Source organism: Lipotes vexillifer, unplaced genomic scaffold (genome assembly GCF_000442215.2).
Source record: "Lipotes vexillifer unplaced genomic scaffold, Lipotes_vexillifer_v1.1 scaffold345, whole genome shotgun sequence".
NCBI lineage: Eukaryota > Metazoa > Chordata > Mammalia > Artiodactyla > Lipotidae > Lipotes > Lipotes vexillifer.
The window spans coordinates 262060-277854 of record NW_006789243.1 but is presented as its reverse complement, the minus strand read 5'-3'; the positions used below and the strand labels follow the sequence as shown (position 1 = coordinate 277854).

Here is a 15795-nt window from a genome sequence, read left to right as displayed (position 1 = left end):
ACAAAAAAAAAAAAAAAAAAAAAAAAAAAAAACTGCAAGGGAACTGCTGAATACAGAGGCTGTACTGACTATAGTCTGAGCAGCATTATTTCATCAAGCCTTTGGTAAATATCCAAGCTTTTCCCTTAGGTAGATTTTTTTCTTCAAAGTCTTCTATTCCTCTGGGGCAATACTAAGAGATAAAAAGGTACAACACATACTTCTAGGATCAAGCTGCTTCCCAGGAAATGGAAAACCTAGGCAGCATGGTCAGTCGTCTTGCCAGATCCATTGCCTCTGCAGCAGCTTCTCCATAAGTTAGCTTCTTAAGAGCAATTAATTTACATCCCCACTTCTTAGATCTACTGGGCAGTGCACTTCTGACATATGTGCACAACACAAGAGCTGTGATTCAATTAAAATATGAAGTAAATACAATACCCTTTGGGAGAGCTATGCATTCAGAAGGAAATTTTGTTTCCAGAAATGCTTTTGAGAGGAATCCTCTACTTCACATCTTCAGCATTCTGCTGTCAGAACTGTTCCCTTTGGAGAATATATGTGGGCTATGAAAGAATGCAGATCTTTTCTTGATTGAACTAATGGTATGATTAACAACTTTTTTTTCGATGAAACTACCAGATTTGTTCCAATCCACCATACTGTGTAAAAATCTTGTTACAAGGACATTGCTTTTGGAAGCTAGAAAACGGAATCTAGTAATTAACTCGTGTGTTAGCATAAATGGCCAGAGCCTGAATGAATTCCCACACCCACACAAGCTCCCAAATAGATCATAAATCATACAATTAATATTACAAAATGCCCAATTATATGTTTCTCTTGGCCAGGAATTCCTGCCTCTTTGTTTGCACTTCTCTGAAAGTGTCTCCAGTTAGCTAGTAAGGTTTTGTGAAATTTTCAAAACAAATTCTATGTTACTTTCCTCCCCTGCAAAAATATAGGTATGCACCCTTTGTTACTGGAAGGGTTGCAGATGGTAGAGAAAGAGGATCTAACAGAATCCAGTAAACAATGATGTTTTGCAAATCCTGAAAGTTTGACTTCCTATAGCACTTTAATATCTGGGTGACTCATTTGGCACCTAATACAGTGGCTGGGACTGGATTAAACTGTTTCACATATGTGTGCTTTGTCTCCCACCACTCTAATCATTTGCTGCTGGAGCAGCAGCATGGCCTAACTTTTCTTTTGTAAAGTGGTATAACCACTTTGGAGTATAGTTTGGAAGATTCTTAAAAAGTTAGATAATCCTGGAGAAAAAAAAAAGACAGTAAGTAAAAACTAAGGCCATTTGAATGAAGTATTGATTTTAGTTAATAATAACGTATCAATTTTGGTTCTTTAATTGTAACAAATGTACCATAGTAACTTAAGATGTTAGTAACAAGAAAAACTGTCTCTTTTGCCATGTGAGGACACATGAGGGTACAGTAAGAAAATGGCCATCTATCAACCAGGAAGTGAGCTCCCATCAGCCATTGAGTCTGCTGGTGCCTTGATTTTGGACTTCCCAATCTCTAGAACTGTGAGAAACAAATATTTGTTGTTTTACCCACCCAGTCTATGAAATTTATAGCAGCTGAACAGAATAAGACACTATCTTTACAATTTTTATGTAAATCTAAAATTATTCTAAAAAGGAAAGTTTTTTTTAAAAAAGCTTTAAAAGGAACTAAAACAGTTAAATAAATGTACACTTACTATCTAATTCATCCATTCCATGTCTAGATATTTATCCAGGAATAAAGGAAATATATATGCATACAAAGATGCATGCATGTATGTTCATAGCAGCTTTATCTGTAATAGCCCTCAAACTGGTAACAACCCAAATGTCCATCAACAAGTGAATGGATAACCAAATTGTTTATATCCATATAATGGAATAATACTGAGCAATAAAAAAAAGAATGAACTACTGATTCTTGTAACAAGACAGATGAATCTCAAAATAATTGTGTTTAGTGAAATAATCCAGACAATAAAAGAGTACATACTGCATGATTCCATTTATATAAAACTCTATAAAATGCAAACTGATTTATAGTGACAGAAAGATAAGTGTTGTTTTGAAAGAAGGGCAGGAGGGGGGCATTACCAAGGAGCACCAGGAAACTTGTGGGTAATTTATATGTTCATTATCTTCATTATGATGATGGTTTCATAGGTGGATACATATATCAATCAGCCCTTACAGATTATACACTCTAAATTGTGTGTTTATTGTATGCCAATTATGTGCCAATAAACCTGTTTATTTTTTTAAAAATCCAATTAGTCATGTATAGGAAAAGGGAAATAATTATCTTAGGCTCATATAACTACTACCTTTGATCATTAAACATAGCTCTGAGCTTTTTGGCAGTGGAAATTTTGCTTCTTTGTATCACTGTACCTACCACTGGCTGTTTGGGGACCAGTTTCTTTCTCTGAAAAATGACGAGTGACCCTTAAAGTCTTTTACAGGCAGATATATTGAGAATAATTCTAAACATGTATCTTCTGAAATAAGTTAATATAAATTCATTTGCATTAATTTCATAAACCTTAACTTGAAACTGGCTAATAAAGTGATACCTATTAGGAACCTTAAAGATTAAATGGGAATTAATAGTTAAGAACTATTTGTAAGTAGTATACTGATTATTTTTTTCTGAGTATCTGTTTTATGTCAGGCAATCAATTAGAAGTATTTTTTAAAAAATAGCTTTATTGAGATATCATTTACATACCATACAATTCATCCATTTAAAATTCACAATTCACTGTTTTTTAGTATATTCACAGGTATGTGCAACCATCAGCACAGTCAATTTTGTAACATTTTCATCACCTCCAAAAGAAGCCTTAGACTCAAAGGGCATAGAGATTCCTCTTGGGGTGATGAAAAATTTCTAGAACTATATAGTGGTGGTGGTTGCACAACATTGTGAATGTATTAAATGTTACTGAATTGTACACTTTAAAATAATGCATTTTAGGTTACAATATTGTATCCAGCACACCAAAACCCACTCCATAAAACTTACCCATATACTTTAGGTACTTACCCTTATCGCTCCATTCTTCCAGTTCTAAGCAAACACTAATATACTTTTGCCTCTATAGATTGGCCTATTCTAGGCATTTCATATAAATGAAATCATATAATATGTGGTCTTTTGTCACTGACTTCTTTCACTGAGAATGTTTTCAAGGTTCATCCATGTTGTAGTGTGTATCACTATCTCATTTATTCCTTTATATGGCTAAACAATATTCCACTGTATGAATACATCACATTTTATTTATCCATGCATCAATTAATGGTCATTTAGGCTGTTTCCACCTATTGTCTATTATGAATAATGCTACTGTGAACATTTATATACAAGTTTTTGTGTGGATATATGTTTTGATTTCTCTTGGTTATATACCTAGGAAGGGAATTGCTGATAACTCTTTGTTTAACCGTTTGAGGAATTGCAGAAAGTGGCTGCACGATTTTACACTCCCACCAGAAGTGTATGAGGGTTCCAATTTCTCTGCATACTCGTCAGCGCTTGTTGTAATCTGACATTTTGATTATAGCCATCCTAGTGAGTATGAAGTATTGGCCAAAAAGTTTGTTGGGGTTTTCCATACCATCTTACAGAAAATCCCGAATGAACTTTTTGACCGACCCAATATTATCACATGGTTTTGATTTATCTTTCCCTGATGACTAATGGTGTCAGCTACATTTTCATGTACTTTTTTTCCTAGAAATATGCTCATATAGAGAATATTTTACATAAACTCTCAGGGGGTTCATAGACCCTCAAAATTATGTACCCCTAGAGGGGAGTTATTACATGGACACATGAAGAGAAACTGTCATGGTAGTTATTATAAATTATACCTAATCATAGTAAATAATATAATGTGTATGTTTTTCTTTTAAACTGCTATATATTTAATAAGAAAAATAAAAGAACACATTTTAACATTAGTTGCACTGAAATACTGGTTTGCTTTCCATTTCATGATTCTTAATAGCGGTGGAGGGGGAGGGGTCCCAATTCCTATTGTAGTGAGAAAAGTATATTATATATCACCATTTCTGAAATCAAAGGGTAACCCCATAGACTGAGGTAGAAAAAATTACCTATCTCTTATTTGTACAATGTGGTCATATACATAGGATTAGAAAACCAATAGAATAGATGTCTATATATCAGGGAGGTATCCGTGTAACAGGAGAGTGAAAAGAGGTCTAGGGAGGTACTAACCTGTAAGTCACTTTCAGGATGAGCAGGGGGTACTGGGAAAAAGAAACACTATTCAACAAGAGTCAACAGTTATTTTGGCGAGTACTGGCTTACTACTGCCAGCACAGCTTTATACTTATGACGTATGAAAATTGTCTGTTCCCAGGGAGTAAATGAGCATTTGCCCTGTGGTCTGAAGAGTCACCTACAAAGTTTGGATCTTTGCTGGGACTAGAGAAACAGTGGCCTAAGCTTTGAAACCTTAAAGGAATTTGCTTAGGCAGCTTTGAGGGAATCATTATACCCCATGGTATATTCTTAGAACCTGAGAAAACTTCCTTATATTGGAAGCTTATACATTAGCATTTCTTAAGGCAGTCAGCCTCACTCTCTCCACCAGATCAGCTTTTAGAAAATGGAATGATTTGGAGTTGCAATTAAAATCCCAGGCAGAAGCTCTTCTAGGATGTTCCATTGCTTAGCTGCAAACACAGCAAATAAAAGTAAGCAATTCAAGTTCTGTACCTTATTTCACCTTCTCTAATGTGACCTGCCAGTTCCTCAATAAACTTCTCCCCTTTCATCCAGTAGATCATTGGTCCGGACTCTCCACTGAATCCAAAGAATGCTTTGCAAGGGATGTTCAGAGGCTTACCTGAGAATGACAGAGAAAAAAATGAGCAAATGGCTCTGGTTATCATTGGAAGACAGAAAAGGACCATTTAACATCCAAAGGAAAACTCAGAATTGACCCATTTACAACTCTTCTTCCAATCACCTTATCACTGCAAATAAGAACATTTTAAAATACTTACAAGGGCCTCTGGGAAATTTTAAAATTCAATATATTATCAAAAATGAGAAAGTAAAGAAAGTTACTAAGTTTTTAGAACTGCTTATTTTTACTGCCTCCCTCCTAGGAACTAATATGAAAGAATCATATGGAAGGAACCCTCTTTTATTTTACTTTTTTGAGAATATTAATAACTGCTTACTTGGACTTACCTTTGAAGTTAACATTAATCAAAGTATAAGTTAGTTTTTGATTTGTGAGAAAATATATAATAGACTATCCACTATTACTAAGATTGCATAGAGAAATTTTGTTAATTCTGATTATTGTATATTCTGAGAAAAATTGGATAATTAAAATCAAAGAAGAATTTTATAATCATAAGATCTGTAGAAAGTACATGGAGTGAAAACTCAGTCTAACCATATCTTTGATATTCCTTGTGTCACCTACAGTACTTAAATAATTCTAGGCAATACTGCAGTTTTTTACTATGCATCTTGGTGATTATAGCTAAAAACTTTGTTTTATTTATGAATTTATCATCAAATATATAAGCAATTATTTTTTTGCTGGTGTTGATTTTGCTTTCTTCTTACAAAGTAAATCAGTAAGGGAAGAATGGTATAGAGAGTACAATCTTGACATTTCTGACAAAGGAATCCCCTAATTCATAAATCATAATATAACATATTTTCTGTATAACATGTAATTTTTGCCCTGGTTGGAGCACTAGATAAAGCAATTTCAAAAATATTTTTTTCCTTGTAGAGTACATGGTGAAGTTGTTCCCATAATAACTCTGAGCTGTGTAAAATTTCTCCTTTCTATTCTTAAATTGATCCAAAACTTCCATGTTCTAAGAACAATTACTTTTTGGGAACTTTTCTATTTAATCACAATAACTAGCAGATGGCTTGCTTTGAGGACCATTTTCACCAAGAAACAATTTTAATTGGAGTTAGGGTCTACATTGAGACAGTGGAAATTAAGAAAACCTCACAGACATATGGATGCTGGGTGATAGGCTGGGCTTAACCACAATAAGTGTTACCAAATATTGGTCTTTTTATAGTGTAAATTTCTCTCTCAGCAAGATGACTTGTCATGGACCTTTGGGATCATTCAATTACTCTCAAAAGCTTTGATATCAACAGTCTTTCATATATGTCATGCTAATCTGAAACAAGGTTATTCATTGTTTCTTTGAACATGTGTTTTGTGATACAAGCTTGTCTAAAAAATGGAAGACAGCCTTGTATGGCTAAGAGATGTGGGTCCTTGTTTTGGATCTATCATTAAAAAGTAGACTCTCTGGCCCTGGGTACATTACCTAACCTTTTACAAACTGATTTCTCATATATGTAATAAGGATGATAATAATACTTTGGATGCTCAGATAAGACAATATCTACAAAAGTGCTTGGTGAACGTGCAAGTCCCATCCAAATTTAGCATGGTTGTGTTTTCCTTCCAAGGCTTGGTCTTTCAAAAAGTCAAGTTTGAGGCATAATTCTATATATGTAATGAGATAGATAACTGTTCATTTTGATCCTGCCAATCTCATGTCCTTCTTTTACTTATGAGTGCCTATGGGGTAATATCCTTTTCTTATCAATGCTCTATAAATATTTCCCAGATTCTAGAGTAGGTGTGATTCATCCAAGCAGGCCCCGTGTTCTCTAAACCCGAACACAGGGTCTTTTTATGCCTTACTGCTCTTCATTCCCATGAAACTAAAGGTATTACAGAATGTCAACCTAGATGGCAAAAGATCCAGAGACTGTGATAAACATTATTATAAGGATCCCAGTTGCTAAAACTACCAGTATATACATTTATACAAATAAATTCTGGTTGTCATTCCTTTGGGCTATGTTGAAAGAATATATCAAATAAAATACCTTTTAGTGATTCCTAGCATGTGGGTACTCAGGCCTGGTTTGATTTTAATGGAAAAAGACGATTATAGCAATGTGCAAAAAGGTGCCTCCTTGAGGTGGTCTATCAAAAATGACAGCATCTGCCCTTTCCTTGGCACTACACAATGGGTACTGACTATTGCAGCGATTTCTCCTGGGAATGTTTTTACTCTCCCATCAGACAGGTTTTGTTAAATAAATGCAAGAGACATATTTCAGCAGTCTAGTTTCTACAAATGCTGAACAAATATCCTGAAGCCTTTGTCAACGGCTAAAACCGGAAGATGGTCCAATCATCATACGCAGTACTCTGAAGAGAGTCCCAAAATGATCAGCTCTTGCGCCAGATAGTGAGAATCAATGTGTGCCACGTTGTGAGTACCTCTTCTTTCAAAAGGCCTGGGAGGGATCTCAGCACTGATTGAGCAAATAACCTGAAACAGTCTCTCCGGGTTTTTCTAAAATCTGGCTTAAGTGCATGTGCAAACTCCTATCTACCATTTGTATCTGTTTGCTATTGTATTGTTTTGCCTCCAGATGTTTTCAAAGTCATTCCTATGGTACTGTATATCCTACTAGTAGAGATGACAAACTCATATTTGTATCTAAAAAGGATTGTACAGTAGGTTGAAGACTATCAAAATAAAAATAACTTTGCGAGCTTCTCAGTGTTTTGTGCTATTTACAAGGTAACAGCTTTAGACATAACTCCCTTTTAGGTTCAGTCTGTATTACTAGCAATTTCTCTATCACTTTATTAAGTCTAGACCAGTCAATAAAACATATGTTCATACAAAGACTTATATATGAATGTTCATACCAGCTTTATTTGTAATACCCCCAAACTGGAAATAGTCTAAATGTTCATCAACAGGTGAAGGAATACTCTGGTACATCCATACAAAAAATATTCATCAGGTATGAAAAGGATGAAGTACTGATACATACCACAACATATGATTTTTGAGATTTAAAGCAATTATACTAAGTTAAAGAGGTCAAACAAAAGAGTACATGCTTTATGACTCAATTTATATAAAATTCTAGGAAGCTAAAATTAATCTACAGTTTCTTAAAAAGTTGAACATCTGCCATGTGATCCAACCATTCCATATGAAAGCCTATGTCTATATAAAAACTTGTACACAAATATTCATATCAGCTTTATTTTTTCAATTGAGGTATAATTGACATATAATATATTAGTTTTAGGTATATAACACAATGATTTGATATTTGTATATATTGCAAAATGATCACCAAAATAAGTCTAGTTAACATGTCACCACACATAGTCATGAATATATTTTTTCTTGTGATGAAGGCTTTTACAGTCTACTCTCTTAACAAATTTCAAAATGCAATACAGTATTAACTATAGTCACCATGTTGTACATTATATCACCATGACTTATTTATTTTATAACTGGAAGTTTGTACCTATTGACCCCTCATTTTGCCCACCCACCACAAACCCCACCTCTGGCAGCCACCAATCTATTTTTATCTATGAGTTTGTTTTATGTTTACTTATTTGTTTGTTTTAGATTCCACATATAATTGAGGTCATACAGTGTTTGTCTTTGTATGACTTATTTCACTTAGCATAATGCCCTCAACATCCATTCATGTTGTTTCAAATAGTGAGATTTCATTCTTTTTCATGGGTGAATTATATTTCATTACGCACACACACACACACACACACACACACACACACACACCACATTTTCTTTATCCATTCACCCATTGATGGACACTTAGGTTGTTTCCATATCTTGGCTATTGTAAGTAATGCTCCAATGAATATGGGGGTGCAGATATCTTTTTGAGCTAGTGTGTTCATTTTTTTTGGATAAATACTCAGAGCAGAATTACTGAATCATATGGTAGTTCTATTTTTAATTTTGAGAAAACTCCATACTGTTTTCCATAGTGGAAACACTAATTTACATTCCTACCAACAGTGCACAAGGTTTCCCTTTTTTCCACATCCTCACCGACACTTGTTATTTGTTCTTTTTGATAATAGCCATTCTAACAGGTGTGAGGTGATCTCATTGTGGTTTGATTTGCATTTCTCTGATGATTATTTCATGTACCTGTTAGCAATCTGTTGATTATCATTTCATGTACCTGTTGGCCATCTGCATGTCTTCTTTGGAAATATGTTTGTTCAGATCTGCCCATTTCTAAATCAAATTTTTTTGTTTTTTTTTTGTTTTTGTTTTGTTTTTTGGTTTTTTGGTTTGGTTTGCTATTGAGTTATATGTGTTCTTTATATTTACCACCTATCATATATATGATTTGCAAAAATTTTCTCTTATTCAGTCAGTTGCCTTTTCATTGTTGATGGTTTCCTTTACTGTGCAAAAGCTTTTTTGTTTGATGTAATCCCATTTGTTTATTTTTGTTTTTGTTGCTTTTGGTTTGGAGTCAGATTTTAAAAATCATCTCCAAACTAACTGATATCAAGGAGTTTACTGCCTATGTTTTGTTCGAGGAGTTTTATAGGTTCAGGTATTTCATTCTACTCTTTAATCCATTTTGAGTTAATTTTTGTATATGGTATAGGATATTCATCCAGTTTCATTCTTTTGCATGTGGCTGTCCAGTTTTCCCAATAACATTTATTGAAGATACTGGCCTTTCCTCATTGTATATTTTTGACTCCTGTGTCATAAATTAATTGACCATATATGTGTGGGTGTATTTCTGGGCTCTATATTCTGTTCCATTGATCTATGTGTCTGTTTTTATGCCAGTACCATACTGTTTTGATTACTGTAGCTTTGTAATACAGTTTGAAATCAGGGAGTATGATGCCTCCATATTTGTTCTTCTTTCTAAAAATGTTTTGGCTATCTATGTCTTTTATTGTCCCATACAAATTTTAGGATTGTTTATTCTATTTATGTGAAAAAATACCATTGCCATTTTGATAGGGATTGTATTGAATCTGTAGATTGCTTTGGGTAGTATAGACATTTTAACAGTATTGTTTCTTCCAATCCATGAGCATAGAATACCTTTCCATTTATTTTTGTCTTCTTCCATTTCTTTCATGATGTCTTATAGTGTTCAGTGTATAGGTCTTTCACTTCCTTGGTTAAATTTATTCCTAGGAATTTTATTCTCTTGATGCTGTTGTAAATGGAGTTTTATTCTTAATTTCTCTTAATGATAGTTTGTTATTAGTGTATAGAAATGTGACAGACTTTGGTATATTGATTTCATATCCTGCAACTTTACTAAATTCATTTATTAGTCTTAACAGTTTTTTTGTGGCGTCTTTATGGTTTTCTATACATAATATCATGTCATCTACAAATAGTAACAGTTTTAATTATTCCTATTCACTTTGGATGATTTTATTTATTTTTCTTGCCTAATTTCTCTGGTTAGGACTTCCAATACTCTGTTGAATAAAAATGTTGAAAGTAGACATTCTTGTCTTGTTCTTAATCTTAGAAGAAAAGCTTTTAGCTCTTCACCATTGAGTATGATGTTAGCTGTGGGCCTGTCATATATGGCTTTTATTATGTTCCCTGTATAACCACTGTGTTGAGAATTTCTATATATGTGGAAGTTGAATTTTATCAAATGCTTTTCCTGCATCTATTGAGATGATCATATCATTTTTAGCCTTTATATTTTTGAATTTTATTTATATTTTTTATACAGAAGGTTCTTATCAGTTATCTATTTTATATATATTAGTGTATACATGTCAATCCCAATCTCCCAATTCATCCCCCCACCCCCCCACCACTTTCCCCCCTTAGTGTCCATACGTTTGTTTTCTACATCTGTGTCTCTATTTTTGCTCTGCAAACCAGTTCATCTGTGCCATTTTTCTAGGTTCCACATATATGCCTTTACTTTTTAATGTGATGTATCCCATTGATTTGCAGTTGTTTAGCCATTCTTGCATGCCTGGAATAAATACCACTTGATGATGGGGTACAATCCTTTTCATAAATTGTTGAATTTTGTTTGATAATGTTTTGTTGAGGATTTTTGCATCTATTTTCATTTGAGATATTGGCCTGTAATTTTATTTTCTTGTGGTGTCCTAGTCTGGTTTTGGTTTCATGTTAACACTAGCCTTGTAAAATGAAGCTGGAAGTGTTCCCTCCTCTACAGGTTTTTGGAAGAGTTTGAGAATAATTGATATTAATCCTTTCATCTTGGGTAGAATCCATCAGTGAAGACATCTGATTCTGGACTTCTGTTTCTTGGGAAGTTTTTGACTACTGATTCAACCTCCTTACTAGTAATCAGTCTGTTCAGATTTTCTTTCTTCAGGATTCAGTCTTAGAATGTCTATTTCTAGGAATTTACCCATTATTTCTAGGTTATCCAGTTTTTTGGCATTTGATTTTCATAGTAGCCTCTTAAGATCCTTTTATCTGTGGTATCATTTCTAATGTTTCTTCTTTCATTTGTTTTGTTATTTTTGTGAGCCCTCTCTTTTTCTTGGTGAGTATAGCTAAAGGTTTGTCAATTTTGTTTACTTTTTCAAAGAACCAACACTTAGTTTCACTAATCTTTTCTATTGTCCTTTTAGTCTTTATTTCATTTATTTCCACTCTGATCTTTGATATTTCCTTCCTTCTACTAACTTTGGGCTTCATTTGTTTTTCTTTCTCTAGTTCCTTGAAGTATAGTTAGGTTACTTATTTAAGATTTTTTGTTTGTTTGTTTCTTGAGGTAAGCATTTATTGCTATGAACTTCCCTCTTAGAACTGCTTTTGCTGCATCCCACAAATTCTGGTATGTTGTATTTCCATTTTCATTTGTTGCACAGTATTTTATAATTTCTCTTTTGACTTCTTTGTTGATCCATTTGTTGTTTAGCAGCATGTTTACTATTCATATATTTGTGTATTTTACAGTTTTCTTCTTTTAATTTCTAGATTCATATGATTGTTGTTGAAATGATGCTTGATATGATTATTTTTGTAAGTTTTAAAATGCTGTGTTTATTTATTTTTTTAACATCTTTATTGGAGTATAATTGCTTTACAATGTTGTGTTCATTTCTGCTGTATAACAGTGAATCAGCTATACACACACACATACACACACACACACACACATATATATATGTACATATATCCCCATATCCCCTCCCTCTTGTGTCTCCCTCCCACCCTCTCTAACTCACCACTCTAGGTGGTCACAAAGCACCGAGCTGATCTCCCTGTGCTAAGGGTAAGCTTGATATGATTTTGATCTTAAATTTATTAAGACTTATTCTGTGGCCTAACATATGATCTATTCTGGAGAATGTTCCATGTGCACTTGAGAAAAAATGTTTATGCTGCTGCTTATGTAATGCCCTTTGATTATATAATAAAGTTTCATTATTTTATTCATTGAATCCATGAATATAGAACCGTCAAATATGAAGGGACGACTGTATACAGTTATGTGTCTTGGTGTAGGTCTCTTTGGGTTCCTCATACAAAGAACTCTCTGCATTTCTTGGATTTGGGTGTCCATCTCCTTCCCCAGGTTAGGGAAGTTTTCAGCCATTATTTCTTCAAATATGTTGTATGGCCTTTTCTCTCTTATTCTGGGACTTCCTATAATGCAAATGTTAGTCTGCTTGGTGTTGTCTCATAAATCTCTTAAGCTATCTTCACTTTTTTCCCATCCTTTTTCTTTTTGCTGCTCTGATTGGGTGAGTTCTACTGCCTTGTCTTCAGGTAAACTTTTCTTTGCTTCATCTATTATAGTGTGATGTTGAATCTCTCCAGTGTATTTTTCAGTTCAGTTATTGTATTCTTCAGCTTTGTGACTTCTGTTTGGTACTTTCTTACATTTTCTATCTCTGTGTTGAAATTCTCATCCTGTGCTCATCCGTTCTTCTCCCAAATATGGTGAGTATTTTTATGAGAATTACTTTGAACTCTATCAAATAAATTACTTATCTCCATTTCATTAAGGTATTTTACTGAGATTTTATTTTGTTCTTTTGCTTAAAACATATTCCTCTGTTTATTTTCCTTCACCCTCTGTGTTGACTTCTATGAATTAGATAGAACAACCACCTTTTCCAGTCTTGAAGTGGTGACCTCATGTAGGAGATGAACCTTGTTGCTCAACTCACCCTAGCTTTTGGTTGTCTCTCAAACCTTTGTGATTGTCCAAGCAGTCTGTTATATTTTTAATAGCTCCCAGTAATTTAGGGTGTGCCAAGGCTTGTCAGTGGCCTAAAGAGGGGAGGATCTCAGTCAGCACTTAGATTCAGGCTGATTGGAACTCAGATCCTCAGGAAGCAGCTTTTAAATTATTCATATATAACAGTCCTGTGGATCTAAAAGTGTAATCCCTGCTAGCCACCAGAGCCAGGCAATCTGGTGGTGTTCCCTGGGAAAACTTAGGGCTCCAGATGAATCTATAAACTCCTCACTGGGAGACACAGATGAGCTGGAGTGAGTCAGAGGGAGAGCACAAAGATGATGTCACCTAGCCTGCATTCCTTGAGAGTACCTCCATAGTATCTAGGTGTGAGCCAAATCTGAAGCTCTTGACCCAGGCTGAGGCCCCAGGACTAGCAAGTAGGCCTCTTTCACTGAAAAGCTGGGGATGTGTTCCAGTCTGCTGTCTGTGCAGTGCCCTGGCGGTGGTAGTCTGCCAATAACCCTCTCTTCAATTGTTACAGTCCCATGGGACTCAGGAATGCAAGCCCCCTGACTCCCAGAGCCAGATGATCAAGAGGCATTTGCTGGGCAGCAACTTCAAAAACTGAGGCACCAGATGAAAAATCTGGGGTACCAGACGTAAAATCTGGGGTACCAGACACAGATAAGAGTTCTCTTCTGAAAGATACTGGTGCTCTGGGGTGTGACAGAGAGAGAGCACAAAGACAGTGCCAGCCCTCTGAGGTCTCTGGGAAGGTTTATAGTCAAACTTTAGATGTGTTTAATTAGAAGTCTTCCCCTCAGGCTGCAGCCATGATGATAAGCTAACAGGCCTGTTTCACGGAAAGATTGAGCTTCTGGGTCTATTGTCTCTTCTTGTGCCCTGAGAGTGGTAGCTGTTTAAGAACTCTTTCTCTATTGATTATAGTCTTTTGGGACCTGCAAGTGTAAGCCCCACTGACCCGCAGAGCCAGGTGATGTAGAGGTGTCCACTGGAAGCAGCTGCAAAAAGCAAGACAACAGATGTAAAAAGCAAAGCACCAGATGTAAAAACTGTGGTACCAGACACATGTAAAAGCTCCCATCTGGGAGACACTGGTATTATGGAGCAGGCAGAGGTAAAGTGCAAAGATGGCGCCCACTGAGAAAAGAAAAAAAAAAAGATGGTGCCTGTCACCTTTAGCAAGGAAGAAGGAGAGTGTGAAAATGGCCCTCAACAGCCTCTGTCCCTAGGAGACTGGTGCTTTAAGATTAGCAAATTAATCTCTTTCACATAAAGGCTGGGTGCTTTTCAAACAGCTGCTTCTCTGCTGGGCCCTGGGGTGAGTGAGTCCACATGTGAGCACTTTAAGAGCTCTTTCTCAGTTTGCTACAGCCCTTTGGGTCTTGGGGATATAAGCCCTGTTGGTTTTCAAAGTCAGATGTTTTGGGGACTCATCTGTTAGGTGCAGGCCTTAAAAGCTGGGGTGATCGATGTGGAGTATGGATCCTTCACTCCTCAGGAAGAAGCTCCAGGTTGGTGACTTCTCTCCTTACTGTGCATTGTCACACTTGGGGTGGTATTTATGGTGAGTTTGTATCTCAGCCTCTCCTACCTGTCTTCTTTTCATTTGCCTAATGTGAAGGAGTTTCTTAGCTAGTTTCTACGACTTTTTCAGAGGAAATTATTCCATATGTAGTTGTTAATTTGGTGTGCCGGTGGGAGGAGATGAATTCAGGATCTTCCTACATCATCAACTCAAACCACCTCCCTGTATCAGCTTTATTTGTAATAGCCCAAAACAACTCAAATTTCAGTCAACATGTGGATGGTTACTGACACATTCTACATGAATAAAACTCAAAATCATTATGCTGAGTGAAAGAAGCCAGATGCAAAAGTCTGCATATTGTATGATTTCATTTATATTAAATTTTTAGAGAACACATGACTATAAAACAGAAACAGATCAGTAATTACTTATGGCTGGGGTCAGGGATTGACTGAAAATCTGAAGGAGGAAACTCTTAGGAAATGATAGCAGTGTTTTAAAGCTGCATTGGGATGATGGCTGCACTAATATGTAAACTTACTAAGAGCCATTGAATGGTACACTTTCATGGGTAAATTGTATGATATGTAAATTTCAGCTCAACAAAGTTGTTAAAAGCTAAAAGAAATCCATGTCCTCTGGGAGTTTATGTCTGGGAGGGGAAAGAGGAAGAGGTGAAGGACAATACACAAAATGAATTAAATATAATGCAAGTTGCAAACATGTTATAGACATCTCAATCTTTGTGTTTTAAGAGCCAAAGTCATCACCCTAATCACTGAATTGTCTATGTATAAGTCTCCTTCGAGCCCAAGGAGACTGTGTTTTGCATTTCAAATCCATACAATTGCTCTGGGACAACTTTAAAGGAACCAGAGGCTGAATTATCTAATGCGAGAGAATTTCAGGTAAGAGTGGAATGATAAAATTTATTTAATTTGGCCACACATCTTTTTTTTTTTTTTGGGGGGGGCTCCATGGTTTTTTTAATTTTTTTTAATTTATTTTTACTTTTTTATTTTTTTATTTTTTTATTTTTTAACATCTTTATTGGGGTATAACTGCTTTACAATGGTGTGTTAGTTTCTGCTTTATAACAGAGTGAATCAGTTATACATATACATATGTTCCCATATCTCTTCCCTCTTTGTCTCCCTCCCTCCC

The 15795-nt window shown here is 35.3% G+C and overlaps 1 protein-coding gene across 1 annotated transcript in view; it reads right to left on the bottom strand.

The window, feature by feature from the left end:
• Positions 1-15795, bottom strand: part of IL1RAPL2 (interleukin 1 receptor accessory protein like 2) — a 285204-nt gene that overhangs the window by 36442 nt on the left and 232967 nt on the right. Inside the window, exon 2 of the mRNA XM_007462427.1 lies at positions 4758-4887. Within this exon, the coding sequence (XP_007462489.1) occupies positions 4758-4887 (130 nt within the window). The remainder of the gene's footprint in view (positions 1-4757; positions 4888-15795) is intronic.